Source organism: Trachypithecus francoisi, unplaced genomic scaffold (assembly GCF_009764315.1).
Source record: "Trachypithecus francoisi isolate TF-2019V2 unplaced genomic scaffold, Tfra_2.0 Contig01579, whole genome shotgun sequence".
NCBI lineage: Eukaryota > Metazoa > Chordata > Mammalia > Primates > Cercopithecidae > Trachypithecus > Trachypithecus francoisi.
The window spans coordinates 31,965,117-31,977,868 of NW_022681442.1; the positions used below are offsets into that span (position 1 = coordinate 31,965,117).

The 12,752-nt window shown below is 42.7% G+C and overlaps 1 protein-coding gene across 4 annotated transcripts in view; it reads left to right on the forward strand.

The window, feature by feature from the left end:
- Positions 1–12,752, forward strand: part of LOC117068653 (cytochrome c oxidase assembly protein COX15 homolog) — a 64,532-nt gene that overhangs the window by 13,922 nt on the left and 37,858 nt on the right. For 2 of the 4 annotated variants that reach the window (XM_033186129.1, XM_033186146.1), the window contains exons 7-8: positions 420–574; positions 2,464–2,577. In XM_033186129.1, the coding sequence (XP_033042020.1) occupies positions 420–574; positions 2,464–2,577 (269 nt within the window). Of the gene's footprint in view, positions 1–419; positions 575–2,463; positions 2,578–4,193; positions 4,798–6,826; positions 8,478–12,752 lie in introns of those variants that run through there. The other 2 variants (XM_033186138.1, XM_033186121.1) reach the window with 2 other exon arrangements.

Below are 12,752 nucleotides of genomic sequence, written 5' to 3' on the forward strand. Positions count from 1 at the left end.
TAAGGTGACATCTGAGTGGAAGCTGGGGGAGTAAGGGAGTCAGTCATGCAGACATCTGTGGGAGAGCATTTCTAAAATAAATCAGTAGCACTCAGTGGCGGGGTGAAGAGGGCATCAAAATCACTAAGGGAATTTTTCTAAGCTAGTAAGCCTCTCTCCTTCCCCCCACGCCTCTACTGCACTTCTCTAGAGGAAGTAGAATCTTAGTGTGGGAGCAGGTAAGGATGCAGAGATTTGGAGTTCCCATGGTGATTGTGATGTGTCTTCCCTGTTGGAGAACCCCTGTTGTAGATCTTTCTATTGTTCTCTGACTGTTCCCTTAGTTTAACTCAGGGATAACAGACTTTTTCTATGTCAGAACTAGTATTTGGTCTCTTCTTCCTCTCATTTTAATAAATGCCATTTACCTTGGAATACAGGGGCTTTTGTGGCAGGGCTAGATGCTGGGCTTGTTTACAACTCCTTTCCCAAAATGGGAGAATCCTGGATCCCAGAGGACCTCTTTACCTTCTCCCCCGTCCTGAGGAATGTTTTTGAGAATCCCACCACGGTGCAGTTTGATCACCGGATTCTGGTAAGTGTAGCTGGTGGTTACCTGCCAGAGAGCACGGGAGCCTATCATGGGCTTTGGGGTGTCAGTGAAGCACTGATGGCAACACTGACAGGGTAGAGCAGGAACTGTACTTTCTGCTCTCTTTGGGAGAAATTTTAGGACCATTTCTCTAATCTTATGTCTTTGTCCTCATTACTCACCCCTGTCCCCCTGACCCCCTACACCAGCCAAATTCTAGTTTTCAGGACATTGCCAGCTTCTTAAAGTTCGAATGTGCCTTTTGCCACTTGGCAAGTGATAACCTCCCTCAATCCTGCACATACCTAGAAAGTCATTTCAGCAGAAATGTGGTTGAGTAGGGAAGAGAATGCAGAGACCATAGTTGCTAAGCACATAGCTCTCGGAGCTAAACCAGAAACTCAAGGAGCCGGGAGCTTCACTAGTACTTTTCATTCTGTTTAAGCTAATATGTTTTGAGGTTCTGCTATGGGCCATTTAAAGATTGGCTTGGCAGCCTGTGTGTGATGAATTGGAGCGGGGAAAGATGAGCAGTAAGGAGACTGTGAGAAGCATAGTGCTGCTGTGCGATGCCAGGGAGAGTGATGGAGATGGGGCCTACATGGTGGGAGTGGGACTTGAGAAGAATGATGCATTTGAGAGAGAATTTAAAGGAACAGAGGCTGGGCACGGTGGCTCACACCTATAATCCTAGCACTTTGGGCGGTTGAGGCGAGAGGATTGCTTGAGCCCAGGAGTTTGAGACTGCAACGAGCTGTGATCACGTTACTGCACTCTAGCCTGGGAGAGAGTGAGAGCCTGTCTCTTAAACAATTAAATTTAATTTAAAAATAAGAGCAGTGGGCACAGTGGCTCATGCCTGTAATCCCAGCCCTTTGGGAGGCTAAGGCAAGAGGATTGCTTGAGCCCAAGAGTTCAAGACCAGCCTGGGCAACACAGGGAGACCTCATCTCTACAATAAATAAATAAATAAAGGAAGAGAGTTAATAAGATTGGCTGTCAGGAATGAAGGTGAAGAAAGATCAAGTGAAATTCCAAAGTGTCTTCTGTAGCATGCCTAAAATATGACCTATAGGGATGGGGCCATCAGAATGAGTGTGAAGCTAGAGGTGGGAGGATGTCATCAGATGCAGGCATGTTGAGTGTGAGATGAGAGCAGCACATCCAGAGAGAGGGGGCCAGAGGACTCAGTTGTCCAGTAGGGGCTGGGCTGAAGCATGTTACCTGGTGTGGGCTGAGTCCCCACCTGCAAACAGTATCTTAGCATAAGAAAAGCCTGGTTGAAATTGTCATTGTGGACAGCTCTGAAAAGGAAATGATGTGAGATAAATGTAGAAATATGATAGAAAACATTCTGGCTGATACTGTGGGAGAGGAAGGGGACCATTATTGCCAGTCCTGGACCCTTGTTCTGAAGAGATAGGAATGAAAATGAGACTTTAGGTCTTTTTTAGTACCAGCTGGCAGCACCAGCACTTTCTCCACTCACAGTCCAGGAAAATAATAACCCTCATGTGCTGGGGTCAGCCCTGCTTTAAGAATATAGGATTAGAGATACGGTTAGGGATAAGGACGCAAAGAGTGACTTAAAAATGAGAGGACACCCATATTGGAAAGTGGATGAGATCACTGAGAGTGAGGGTGTATGAAGTGGTACATACAACATCTTAGGTGGAGCCCTAGGTGATACCGATGTTTAAGTGGCAAGCAGAAGAGGACGGTGGAAGAGACAGCCTGTGGAGAAGTAATCAGGGTGGGACTGCAGGGAGGTTCTCTGTGACTAGTACAGGAAAGTACTTCATGGTTGCTGAATGGTTCTAGAGGAAATACATGTAAGGTGAGTAGAAACCTGGCACTTCTATCTAATGTGATAGAATCTTTCTTTCCTGCAGGGAATCACTTCAGTCACTGCCATTACAGCGCTCTACTTCCTCTCTCGGAGAATTCCCCTTCCTAGAAGGACCAAGATGGCAGCAGTGACTCTGCTGGCTTTGGCATATACACAGGTATAAACCACTTCTTTTTGTTCTGACAGTATCCCCAATACAAAGTTAAAAAAGGGGCCGGGCACAGTGGCTCATGGCTGTAATCCCAGCACTTTGGGAGGCTAGGTGGGCATATCACTTGAGCCAGGACTTTGAGACCAGCCTGGGCACCATGACAAAACCCCATCTCTACAAAAAAATACAAAAATTAGATGGGCATGGTGGTGCGTGCCTGTAGTCCAAACTACTCGGGAGGCTGAGATGGGAGGATCACCTGAGCCAGGGAGGTTGAGGCTGCAGTGAGTCAAGATCGCACCGTTGCACCCTAGCCTAGACAACAGAGTGAGACCCTGTTCAAAAAAAAAAGAAAGGTGATAGACTAGAAGAAAATATTTTCCATATTTATAATAAATTTAAAAATTAATAACTGGAAAATAAGTAAAGGACGTCAATACACAATTACCACAAAAAGAATGATTAATGGCCAATAAACATGTAAAGCTGTTCAGCTTCACTCATAATCAGAGGAGCAAATTTAAAAAATAAGTACCATTTTGTGCCCATCAAATTGGAAAAAATGAAAAAAAATAATCAGGTATTGCCATGGGCATAGGAAGATGGATACCTTCAGATATTCTTGGTGAGAGCATGAGTTAGTACAGTTTTTTCCAGAGGGCAATTTGGCAATATCTTTTTTTTTTTTTTTTGGAGACAGAGTCTCACTCTGTCACCCAGGCTGGCAATATCTTTTAAAAGTTAAATGGATAATTCTTTGGCCCAGCAAATGGACTTATTAGTGTCTGTCCTAGAAACAGTCCAATGCACAATGCACAAAGACCTTTTATATGAGAAAATTCATCATAGAATTGTGGTAGTGAAAAATTGGAAACAACCTAAACAGTTAAACTATGGGCCGGGCACAGTGGCTCACGCCTGTAATCCCAGCACTTTGGGAAAGGCTGAGGTGGGTAGATTACCTGAGGTCAGGAGTTCGAAACCAGCCTCCTGACATGGCGAAACTCCATCTCAACTAAACAATACAAAAATTAGCTGGGTGTGGTGGCACACATGTGTGATCCTAACTACTCAGGAGGCTGAGGCAGGAGAATTGCTTGAGCCCTGGAGGTGGAGGTTGCAGTGAGCCGAGATCATAGCGTTGCACTCCAGCCTGGCAGACAGAGTGAAACTGTGTCTCAAGACAAAACAAAACAAAACAAAAAAAACTATGGTATATCCATACTATGCGATACTGCACAGCAGTTTAATAAGATCTCAATACATACTGTATATTGCTAAGTGGAAAAAAGCAAGTGACAAAACAATATGTTTTTTAAAAGCATAAAACTATATATTTCTCTATAAATGTATTAAAGTACAAGTGTGCAGAAACTGGTAACAGTGACTACTCTGGGGAACTGGGATGGAATGAATGATAATTAAGGGGAATTTTAGGTTTATCAATTTTGTTCGAATTTCTTTCATTGTAAGCATATTTGCTTGTGAAATTTAAAATGTGTGTATTTTAAGTGCTCTGATAGGAGGATGTGGAGGTTTGTGCATGGTTATCCATGCCTGGTCATTTTCAATGTAGACTTTCAGTTACTGCCTTTCCTATTGCCTTCTTTTCTTTGTGATAGGTGGGCTTGGGCATCAGCACGCTGCTGATGTACGTCCCAACTCCTCTGGCCGCCACTCACCAGTCAGGCTCCTTGGCTTTGCTCACTGGTGCTCTTTGGCTGATGAGTGAACTCCGAAGAGTCCCAAAATGATTCTTAGAGGACCAGCTTCTTGGGACTGTGACTGCTTTTGAGAACTCTTCAGAGATCATGAGAACTTGGGCTTTTCTACGAGATGACCTTGACATACCCAGTGGTTTCCAAATGGTCAACTTACTTAAAAATCTTTTCCTGTTTTGAGATAGTCACTGGATCAAGAATGCATTAAGTGTGGTTACCCTAAAGGTTCCCTTTAAATCTGCTTTTCATGTTGAAAATCGGTGTTAATGTAGAGAAAGAAATGTCTGCCATTTACTGCCTAACAGGCTTTGTGTCAGGTTTTTCAGTGTTGGCAAGCTCTTCGTTCTACATGGATGATTTCTGTCTCCTTGTTCTCCTGAGTCCTTAATTCTGCCTAAATAGAATTTCTTTATGATCTTAAGTTTACTTCCATTAGGTGAAGATTGAAAGGATAGGATGGACATACCCAAAGTAGCCAGCTGGTCTTCAGCAAAAAAAAAAAAAAGCTAATGTCTTCTAATATCCTGATTTTCAGAAATGGGGAAATTGCAGATTTTGACAAGCTTAATGTGTATATGTAGCAAAATGGTTTGTAAGTACTTGGAAAAGGAGGTAATCGCCAAATAGTTCCCTGTTTTTTTTTTTTTCTGAGACAGTTTCACTCTTGTTGCCCAGGCTGGAGTGCGGTGGTGTGATCTCAGCTCACTCTGCAACTTCCGCCTCCCGGGTTCAAGCGATTCTCGTGCCTCAGCCTCCCAAGTAGCTGGGACTACAGGCACAAGTCACTATGCCTGGCTAATTTTGTATTTTTAGTAGAGAAGGGGTTTCACCATGTTGGCCAGGCTGGTCTTAAACTCCTGACCTCAGGTAATCTGCCCATCTCTGTTGCTGGAAGTCAGGGACCCCAAATGGAGGGACCGGCTGAAGCTGCGGCAGAAGAACATAAATTGTGAAGATTTCATGGACGTTTATTAGTTTCCCAAATTAATACTTTTATAATTTCTTACGCCTGTCTTTACTGCAATCTCTGAACATAAATTGTGAAGATTTCGTGGACACTTATCACTTCCCCAATCAATACCTTTGTGATTTCCTATGCCTGTCTTTACTTTAATCTCTTAATCCCATCATCTTCATAAGCTGAGTAGGATGTATATTGCCTCAGGACCCTGTGATGATTGCGTTAACTGCACAAATTGTTTGTAGAGCATGTGTGTTTGAACAGTATGAAATCTGGGCACCTTGAAAAAAAGAACAGGATAACAGCAATGTTCAGGGAACAAGGGAGATAAGACTTTGGACTCTGACTGCCAGTGAGCCGACAGAACAGAGCCATATTTCTCTTCTTTCAAAGGCACATAGGAGAAATATCGCTGAATTCTTTTTCTCAGCAAGGAACATCCCCGAGAAAGAGAATGCGCCCTGAGGGTAGGTCTATAAACAGCCACCTGGGAGGCGGCCGTCTTTTATGGTCAAGGGATGAGATAAGCCCCGGTCTCCTGTAGTCCTCCCAGGCTTATCAGGATGAGGAAATTCCCACCTAATAAATTTTGGTCAGACAGGTTGTCTGCTCTCAAACCCTGTCTCCTGATAAGATTTTATCAATGACAGTGCATGCCGAAACTTCATTAGCAATTTTAATTTCGCCCCATCCTGTGGTCCTGTGATCTCACCCTGCCTCCACTTGCTTTGTGATATTTTATTACCTTGTGAAGCATGTGATCTCTGTGATCCACACCCTATTTGTGCACTCCCTCGCCTTTTGAAAATCGCTAATAAAAACTTGCTGGTTTTTTTTTTTTGAGGCGGAGTCTCGCTCTGCCGCCCAGGCTGGAGTGCTGTGGCCGGATCTCGGCTCACTGCAAGCTCCGCCTCCCGGTTCACGCCATTCTCCTGCCTCAGCCTCCTGAGTAGCTGGGACTACAGGCGCCCGCAACCGCACCCGGCTAATTTTTTTGTATTTTTAGTAGAGACGGGGTTTCACCATGGTCTCGATCTCCTGACCTTGTGATCCGCCCGCCTCGGCCTCCCAAAGTGCTGGGATTACAGGCGTGAGCCACCGCGCCCGGCAGAAAAACTTGCTGGTTTTATGGCGTGGGGAGCATCATGGAACCTGCCGACATGTGATGTCTCCCCCGGACATCCAGCTTTAAAATTTCTCTCTTTTGTACTCTTTCCCTTTATTTCTCAAACCAGCCTAGACACTTAGGGAAATAGAAAAGAACCCGCGTTAACTATCAGGGTGGGTTCCCCTGATACACCTCGGCCTCCCAAAGTGCTGAGATTCCAGGCGTGGGCCACCGCTCCCAGCTAGTTCCTCTTTTGATAAGGATGTTAACATTACAAGGTCAGAGAGAGGAATGGAATTGACAGTATAAATTGGTTCCTGAGAGGGTTTCCTAACAACTTTGTAATAAGAAAAATGTAATAAGAAAAAGATGGCCTTGATGGTGTAGTACATGGACATCTATTCAGATAAACAAATTGTTGACTGCTGAATTAATGTGATTTTGGTCTCTATTGATATTTCATAGGGCTGTGTCTTATTTAACTTTATTTTTAAAATCAGTGATTTGGATGAAGGTATCAGGAACATCTGATTTGAGGATGGAGCAACCCAATATTGCTAATATAATAGATGACAGTGGCAACTGAAAACAGTCCCAGAGTGACGCCATCGAGAAGAAATTAAACAGATTAGAAATATAACATACTCATTCAAATTAAATAAGTTGTAGAAGTTTGGGCTGAAGAAACCTGGCCTTATATCATTTCATATACAAAAGTGTTGAGGATTTCAGTTGTCCTCAGGTTCAATATGAACCAACTAGTATTCATATTGTTATTATATAACACAGAAAAATTAGTGGTACTTCAGGTTTTATCAGTAGAAGTGTCACAGCCATAGCCAGAATACCCCTAACATGTTGCATTTCACTCTGGGTACTAAATTTAAGCAAGATATTGATGGCCACTAAGTGTGTATCCAGAAGAAGAGACCAGAATGGTGATGAGTCCAGAACTCCTATCACACAGGGAATAGTTGAAGGAACTGGGGATATTTAACTGGAGAAGAGAACATCTGGGGAGAGAGCAAGATTCCTGTCCTTGAGAAGTTGAAGCTGTCTCATGCAAAAGAGGGAATGAGCTTCCATTGTGCTGCAGACCTGGCAGCAATGGGTGAAAGTTGCAGGAAGTTAGTTTTAGTTCTGTAGAAGGCAAGAGTAGGGTAGACAAATCAAATGTTCTGGGGTCAGGCTGGTGGAGACAGTAACACTGGTGAGCAGGTGCCCCAGCTCAGACTAAACTACTGAGCTTTGGTCTGTTGCTGCTGCTCTGCAGGTCCAGGGTTGTTAGATTTCTGGGTTTTTGTTGTGCTTTTTGAAATAAGGAAAATAAGTTTATCTTAAATTTAGTTTTCCTTGGATATACCTAGATTCCATACAGTGACAAGATAAATACAAAGGGAGAACATCTGGATTTCATCCTTGACCTCATTTACAAAGCAAAAAGAGATGCTGAATTCAGATATAAATGTTAATTTTACAGTGTTTAAGGTACCAAATATTCTTTTTTTTTTTTTTTTTTTTTTAAAGAAGCCACATATCTATATTTTTCTGTGAAAGTTTTCAATTAAGTGTTGGGAACTAATTTCAAGATTTTAAAAAATGTTATGCAGGCTTAACATGTCTGAGAGCCATAAATGACCTAACGTTTTCCATTTTTAATCTCTGAATTAGGTGATCTCAGTTCTCTTTCAACTGCAGTACTCTGGAAGTTTCTGTGTGACCTGTAGTGTACCATTCTCAGGTAGTGATATGGTTTGAATGTTTTGTCCCCTCCAAATCTCATGTTCAAAGTGTGACATTCAGTGTTAGAGGTGGGCCTAGTGGGAGGTATTTGGTTCATGGGGGCGGACCCCTTATGCATGACTTCATGCCATCCCCATAGTAATGAGTGAGTTCTCACTCTGGTTGTTTACGCAACAGCTGGTTGTTCAAAAGAGCCTGGAACTTCCTTCTCTCTCTCTTGCTGTCTCTCACCATGCGACACACTGGCTCCCCTTCCCCTTCCGCCATGATTGTAAGCTTCCTGAGGGTCTCACCAGAAGCAGATGCCAGCGCCATACTTCCTATACAGTTCTATGCAGAACTGTGAACCAAATAAATCTCTTTTCTTTATAAAAATTGTCAGGGCCGGGCGCGGTGGCTCAAGCCTGTAATCCCAGCACTTTGGGAGGCCGAGACGGGCGGATCACGAGGTCAGGAGATCGAGACCATCCTGGCTAATACGGTGAAACCCCGTCTCTACTAAGAAAAATACAAAAAACTAGCCGGGCAACGAGGCGGGCGCCTGTAGTCCCAGCTACTAGGGAGGCTGAGACAGGAGAATGGCGTGAACCCGGGAGGCGGAGCTGCCGGCCACTGCACTCCAGCCTGGGCGGCAGAGCAAGACTCCGTCTCAAAAAAAAAAAAAAAAAAATTGTCAGGTATTTCCTTATAGCAACGCAAGCAGACTAACACAGGTGATTCTTAGCAAAACAGTTTGCCAATTTTTCATAAATCCTGGACCCTGGGTGGGCTTATGCTATTGCCTAGAAGAAATTCCCAACTTCTCTTATTTGAATCTTAGAAAAATCCCAAAACCCAAGCCTCATCTAAGACCAATTAAGTCACAATCCCTGGAGGCAGTAAAAGGCATATTTTTAAAGTTCCCCAGGTGATTCAAATGTGCAGACAAGTCTAGGGACCACCGGCTTAGGTGCTAATAGCCTAGTTACCTTAGAAAGTTCTTACTAGAAGCCGGGCGCGGTGGCTCAAGCCTGTAATCCCAGCACTTTGGGAGGCCGAGACGGGCGGATCACGAGGTCAGGAGATCAAGACCATCCTGGCTAACACGGTGAAACCCCGTCTCTACTAAAAATACAAAAAATTAGCCGGGCGAGGTGGTGGGCGCCTGTGGTCCCAGCTACTCCGGAGGCAGAGGCAGGAGAATGGCGCGAACCCGGGAGGCGGAGCTTGCAGTGAACTGAGATCCAGCCACTGCACTCCAGCCTGGGCCACAGAGCGAGACTCCGTCTCAGAAAAAAAAAAGAAAGTTCTTACTAGCTTATTCCCATTCCCTTCTAATATCCACCCCACCTTATCATTTGATCTGCTCTGTTGATCCTTAGTATGTTAGTAGGATATGGTGTCTTCTGGATAGAATCCTTCAAAGAAAGGGAACTGTATTTCTGAGGCAAGTTCCCACACTATCCTCTCCTGATCCTCAAACCCAGGTTCTCCTTAGTTAATAACTGAGTCAGCAGAGGGCAGTATGACCCAACCCAAAGAACCATATATTAATGCTTCTACAGTTCCCTCCAAGGAAGTAGCAACTCGTAAGTTAAGGTTTCAGATGTTTTACTTTATTTTTCTTTTATTACAGATGATGAATATATTTGGAAAAACAACTGGTTGCATTTAGCTATATATCTGTATTATGCCACCTATGAGCTTCCCGTGAATGATAATTATCTTAGTTATTTTTTTTGGTTTATGTTATTCCCAGCACTCCCAGTCACATATCAGATATTGAGTTGGTGAATGCATGAATGGAAAATTGATGATTACAGATTGATGTCCCAAATACCTTTTTCAAAAAAAAAGTCATCACGTACCTATAGGATTAAATAGATCTCCCTTAATATTTTCAAAGGTCTCTCTGCACTTATGCCCATTGTTTTTAAAACGTAAAGGAAATTAAAACACATGGCTTTCTTAATCAATCTAGAATTTTTTGTCTATAACTTAGACTGACAAATTCTGTTGTAGCAGGGGTAATGATTAGCAACTCCATAAAGCAATGTTGGTTGCAGAGAACAACACTGATGATCATGATTTTAGGATAACCAATTCATCTACAGCTACCCTTGTGGTCCTGGGATGAATGGTGGGTTATATATCAGCATATGTAACACATATACTCATGTCCCTGCATAAGGGAGAATGCATTACCCCTCTAACATGCATCACACATTTTCCTCAACACTGACTTAAAATGTTTGTCAGTGAGAATTTTAAGAATTCAAAATTCAACAAAATTGTTTAATGTGAAGCAGTAGAAAAACATAGAGTCTTAACAGCTCCCCAAAGCAATGTACTACAGGCAGCCTTTGGTTTTTTAAAGTGTGCAGTGTCTAGTTGTGGATCATAATGAAAAGATGTCTTTCACCACACTCCGCAGAGGCCATTGATCAAGGGAGAAATAAAGGGGGAGACATGGCATGTACTTCAGGACTTCAACTAAAGGGGAACTGTGGAATGAGAATTTCAAATACAACATAGTAACTGAAATACTAGAAACCAAAGTGTGTGTCTGGGATCCCTTCTTGCAGAAGCTAATAAGGGCAGTCTTCACCAGCAGCAAGTGCTCTGTAGGAGGGGCTGCTTAGGAAAGTACCAGGGCTGCCTTGGAGTGGAGAAGGAGTGGGCCACCAGAGGGTATACAGTGGCTGCCCTACTTTAAAAGAAGAGGCTCAGGAGCAGACATGTCTTTATGCTAGCCTGAAGTCATGCATATGTGGCTATACATAGCCTGTGATTCAGAAAATTTTTCAACTTTGGTGTTCATAAAAATGGAAGCAATGATAGATTACATTTTAAAAGTGAAAGCCCTTGTAGTATGAGTAATGATTCAGTTTTATTAATAAAAGGATCTCCTTATTGCTCACATTTTCAGAGAAACAAAATGGTCAGCTGGTGTGTTGTTCCTTCCCTGTCCCTCTAATAACAGTACTGACAAACTGGAAAATCATGAAATATTAGAGCAAAAGAGAAATGTGTACTAACAGAAGAGAAGTCTGTTAGGATATAAGTAAGATAAAGTAGACAGAGTAGGCTTACAATGAAGCTTGAAAACTAGCCGGGCGAGGTGGCGGGCGCCTGTAGTCCTAGCTACTTGGGAGGCTGAGGCAGGAGAATGGCGGGAACCCGGGAGGCGGAGCTTGCAGTGAGCTGAGATCCGGCCACTGCACTCCAGCCTGGGCGACAGAGCAAGACTCCGCCTCCAAAAAAAAAATGAAGCTTGAACAAACCATCTGCAGAAACAGAAAACAGGGTAGATGGGACACCCAAACAGGGTGCCACAGCTTTCCAACTTAGATCCAGGGTTATGAGAGAGTGAGCCAAGAACACAACCTAAAAGTTTTCAATTTGAGGTATATTTACTGCTTGCTATTCTATAGTATTAATCAAAATATTATTGCTAATAATCCTGTTGTTATTAATCACAACTTTTGGTTTTGAGTCGTAGTTTTTAACAGCAATATTTTTTGTAACACCAGCAAAATTCTCACAAGTTTGACAGAGCCTATTGTCCCAGGGGCTGGACTCTGGCGCTAGCATCCCTAAGAGACTAATATGGGAGAATTTGAAACATCTGCTATTTGTACCATAATTCTTATTCCCAATCAACATTACACTACATACCACAGCAAAAAGGACAATTAGATACTAGTTTTGAATTAATTTGAAAAGTTCAAAGACAACAAAAAGAAACAGCCCTCTGTTTCTGTAACAGAGTCTGGAAACTGCCCAAGAATTACAATGAAGTTCTTTAATGAGGCAGATGTAATAGGCATTTAGCCTTCATCTAGGCTGTAGTCATCTAATGAATTGCTTGGATGTTGTAGTAAAAGAAATTGTATAAAATTGTTATAAAAAGATGTATAAAATTTAAAAGTACAAAAAGAAATACAGGAACTAGAATAGACGTAGTGAAAACTTGGCACTATTTCTAACAAAGTGTTTTTTTCAAAGTTGATTCCTAAATGTGAGCAAAGCAGTCATAAATGAATGTCAGAAGCAGTTGTAAAGATTGGGCATGGTTAGTGGTGGCCAGCTGTTTTATAAAGAATAGATTCTGTTTATACTTGCAGAAATATTCTGTTAATGAGCATTTCATTGTAGCTGACAAAGTAGTTGGCGTGTCTGTGTTACACAGAAACCCGGGGCCTAGAAGGCCAGTCACTATGACTTTGCACATATTACAACTGCTCTAGGCCTCAGTTTCATCACCCATATAAATCAAGGGGGTTGACCAGAAGACCTTTAAAATCCCAGCTTTAAAACTCTTCTGAAATTTATTGTGATTGCTATTAGAAACTCCATTCCCACCAACCTTATCATCAGGGGTTATGGATAAAATAGGAGGCTCTTTTGGGCAGCCTGGTCTTCTAAACCAAAGGACAAAATGCTCTTCCCAAAATCAGGATTTTTCTACCTTGTCTTCTGCCTTTAGTTTCTAATCTTGTCTAGCCACTTTGTTTGATAGATGAGAACCAAACCAGAGATGGCAAGTGACTGGCCTGAGGTACCAGAGCTAGTAAATGACAAAGCCAGAACTAGAATCCAGGTCTGCTATTCGTTAAGCCTACTGTTCTTTCCCTTAAGTGATACCACTCACTTGTCTTTCATCCCT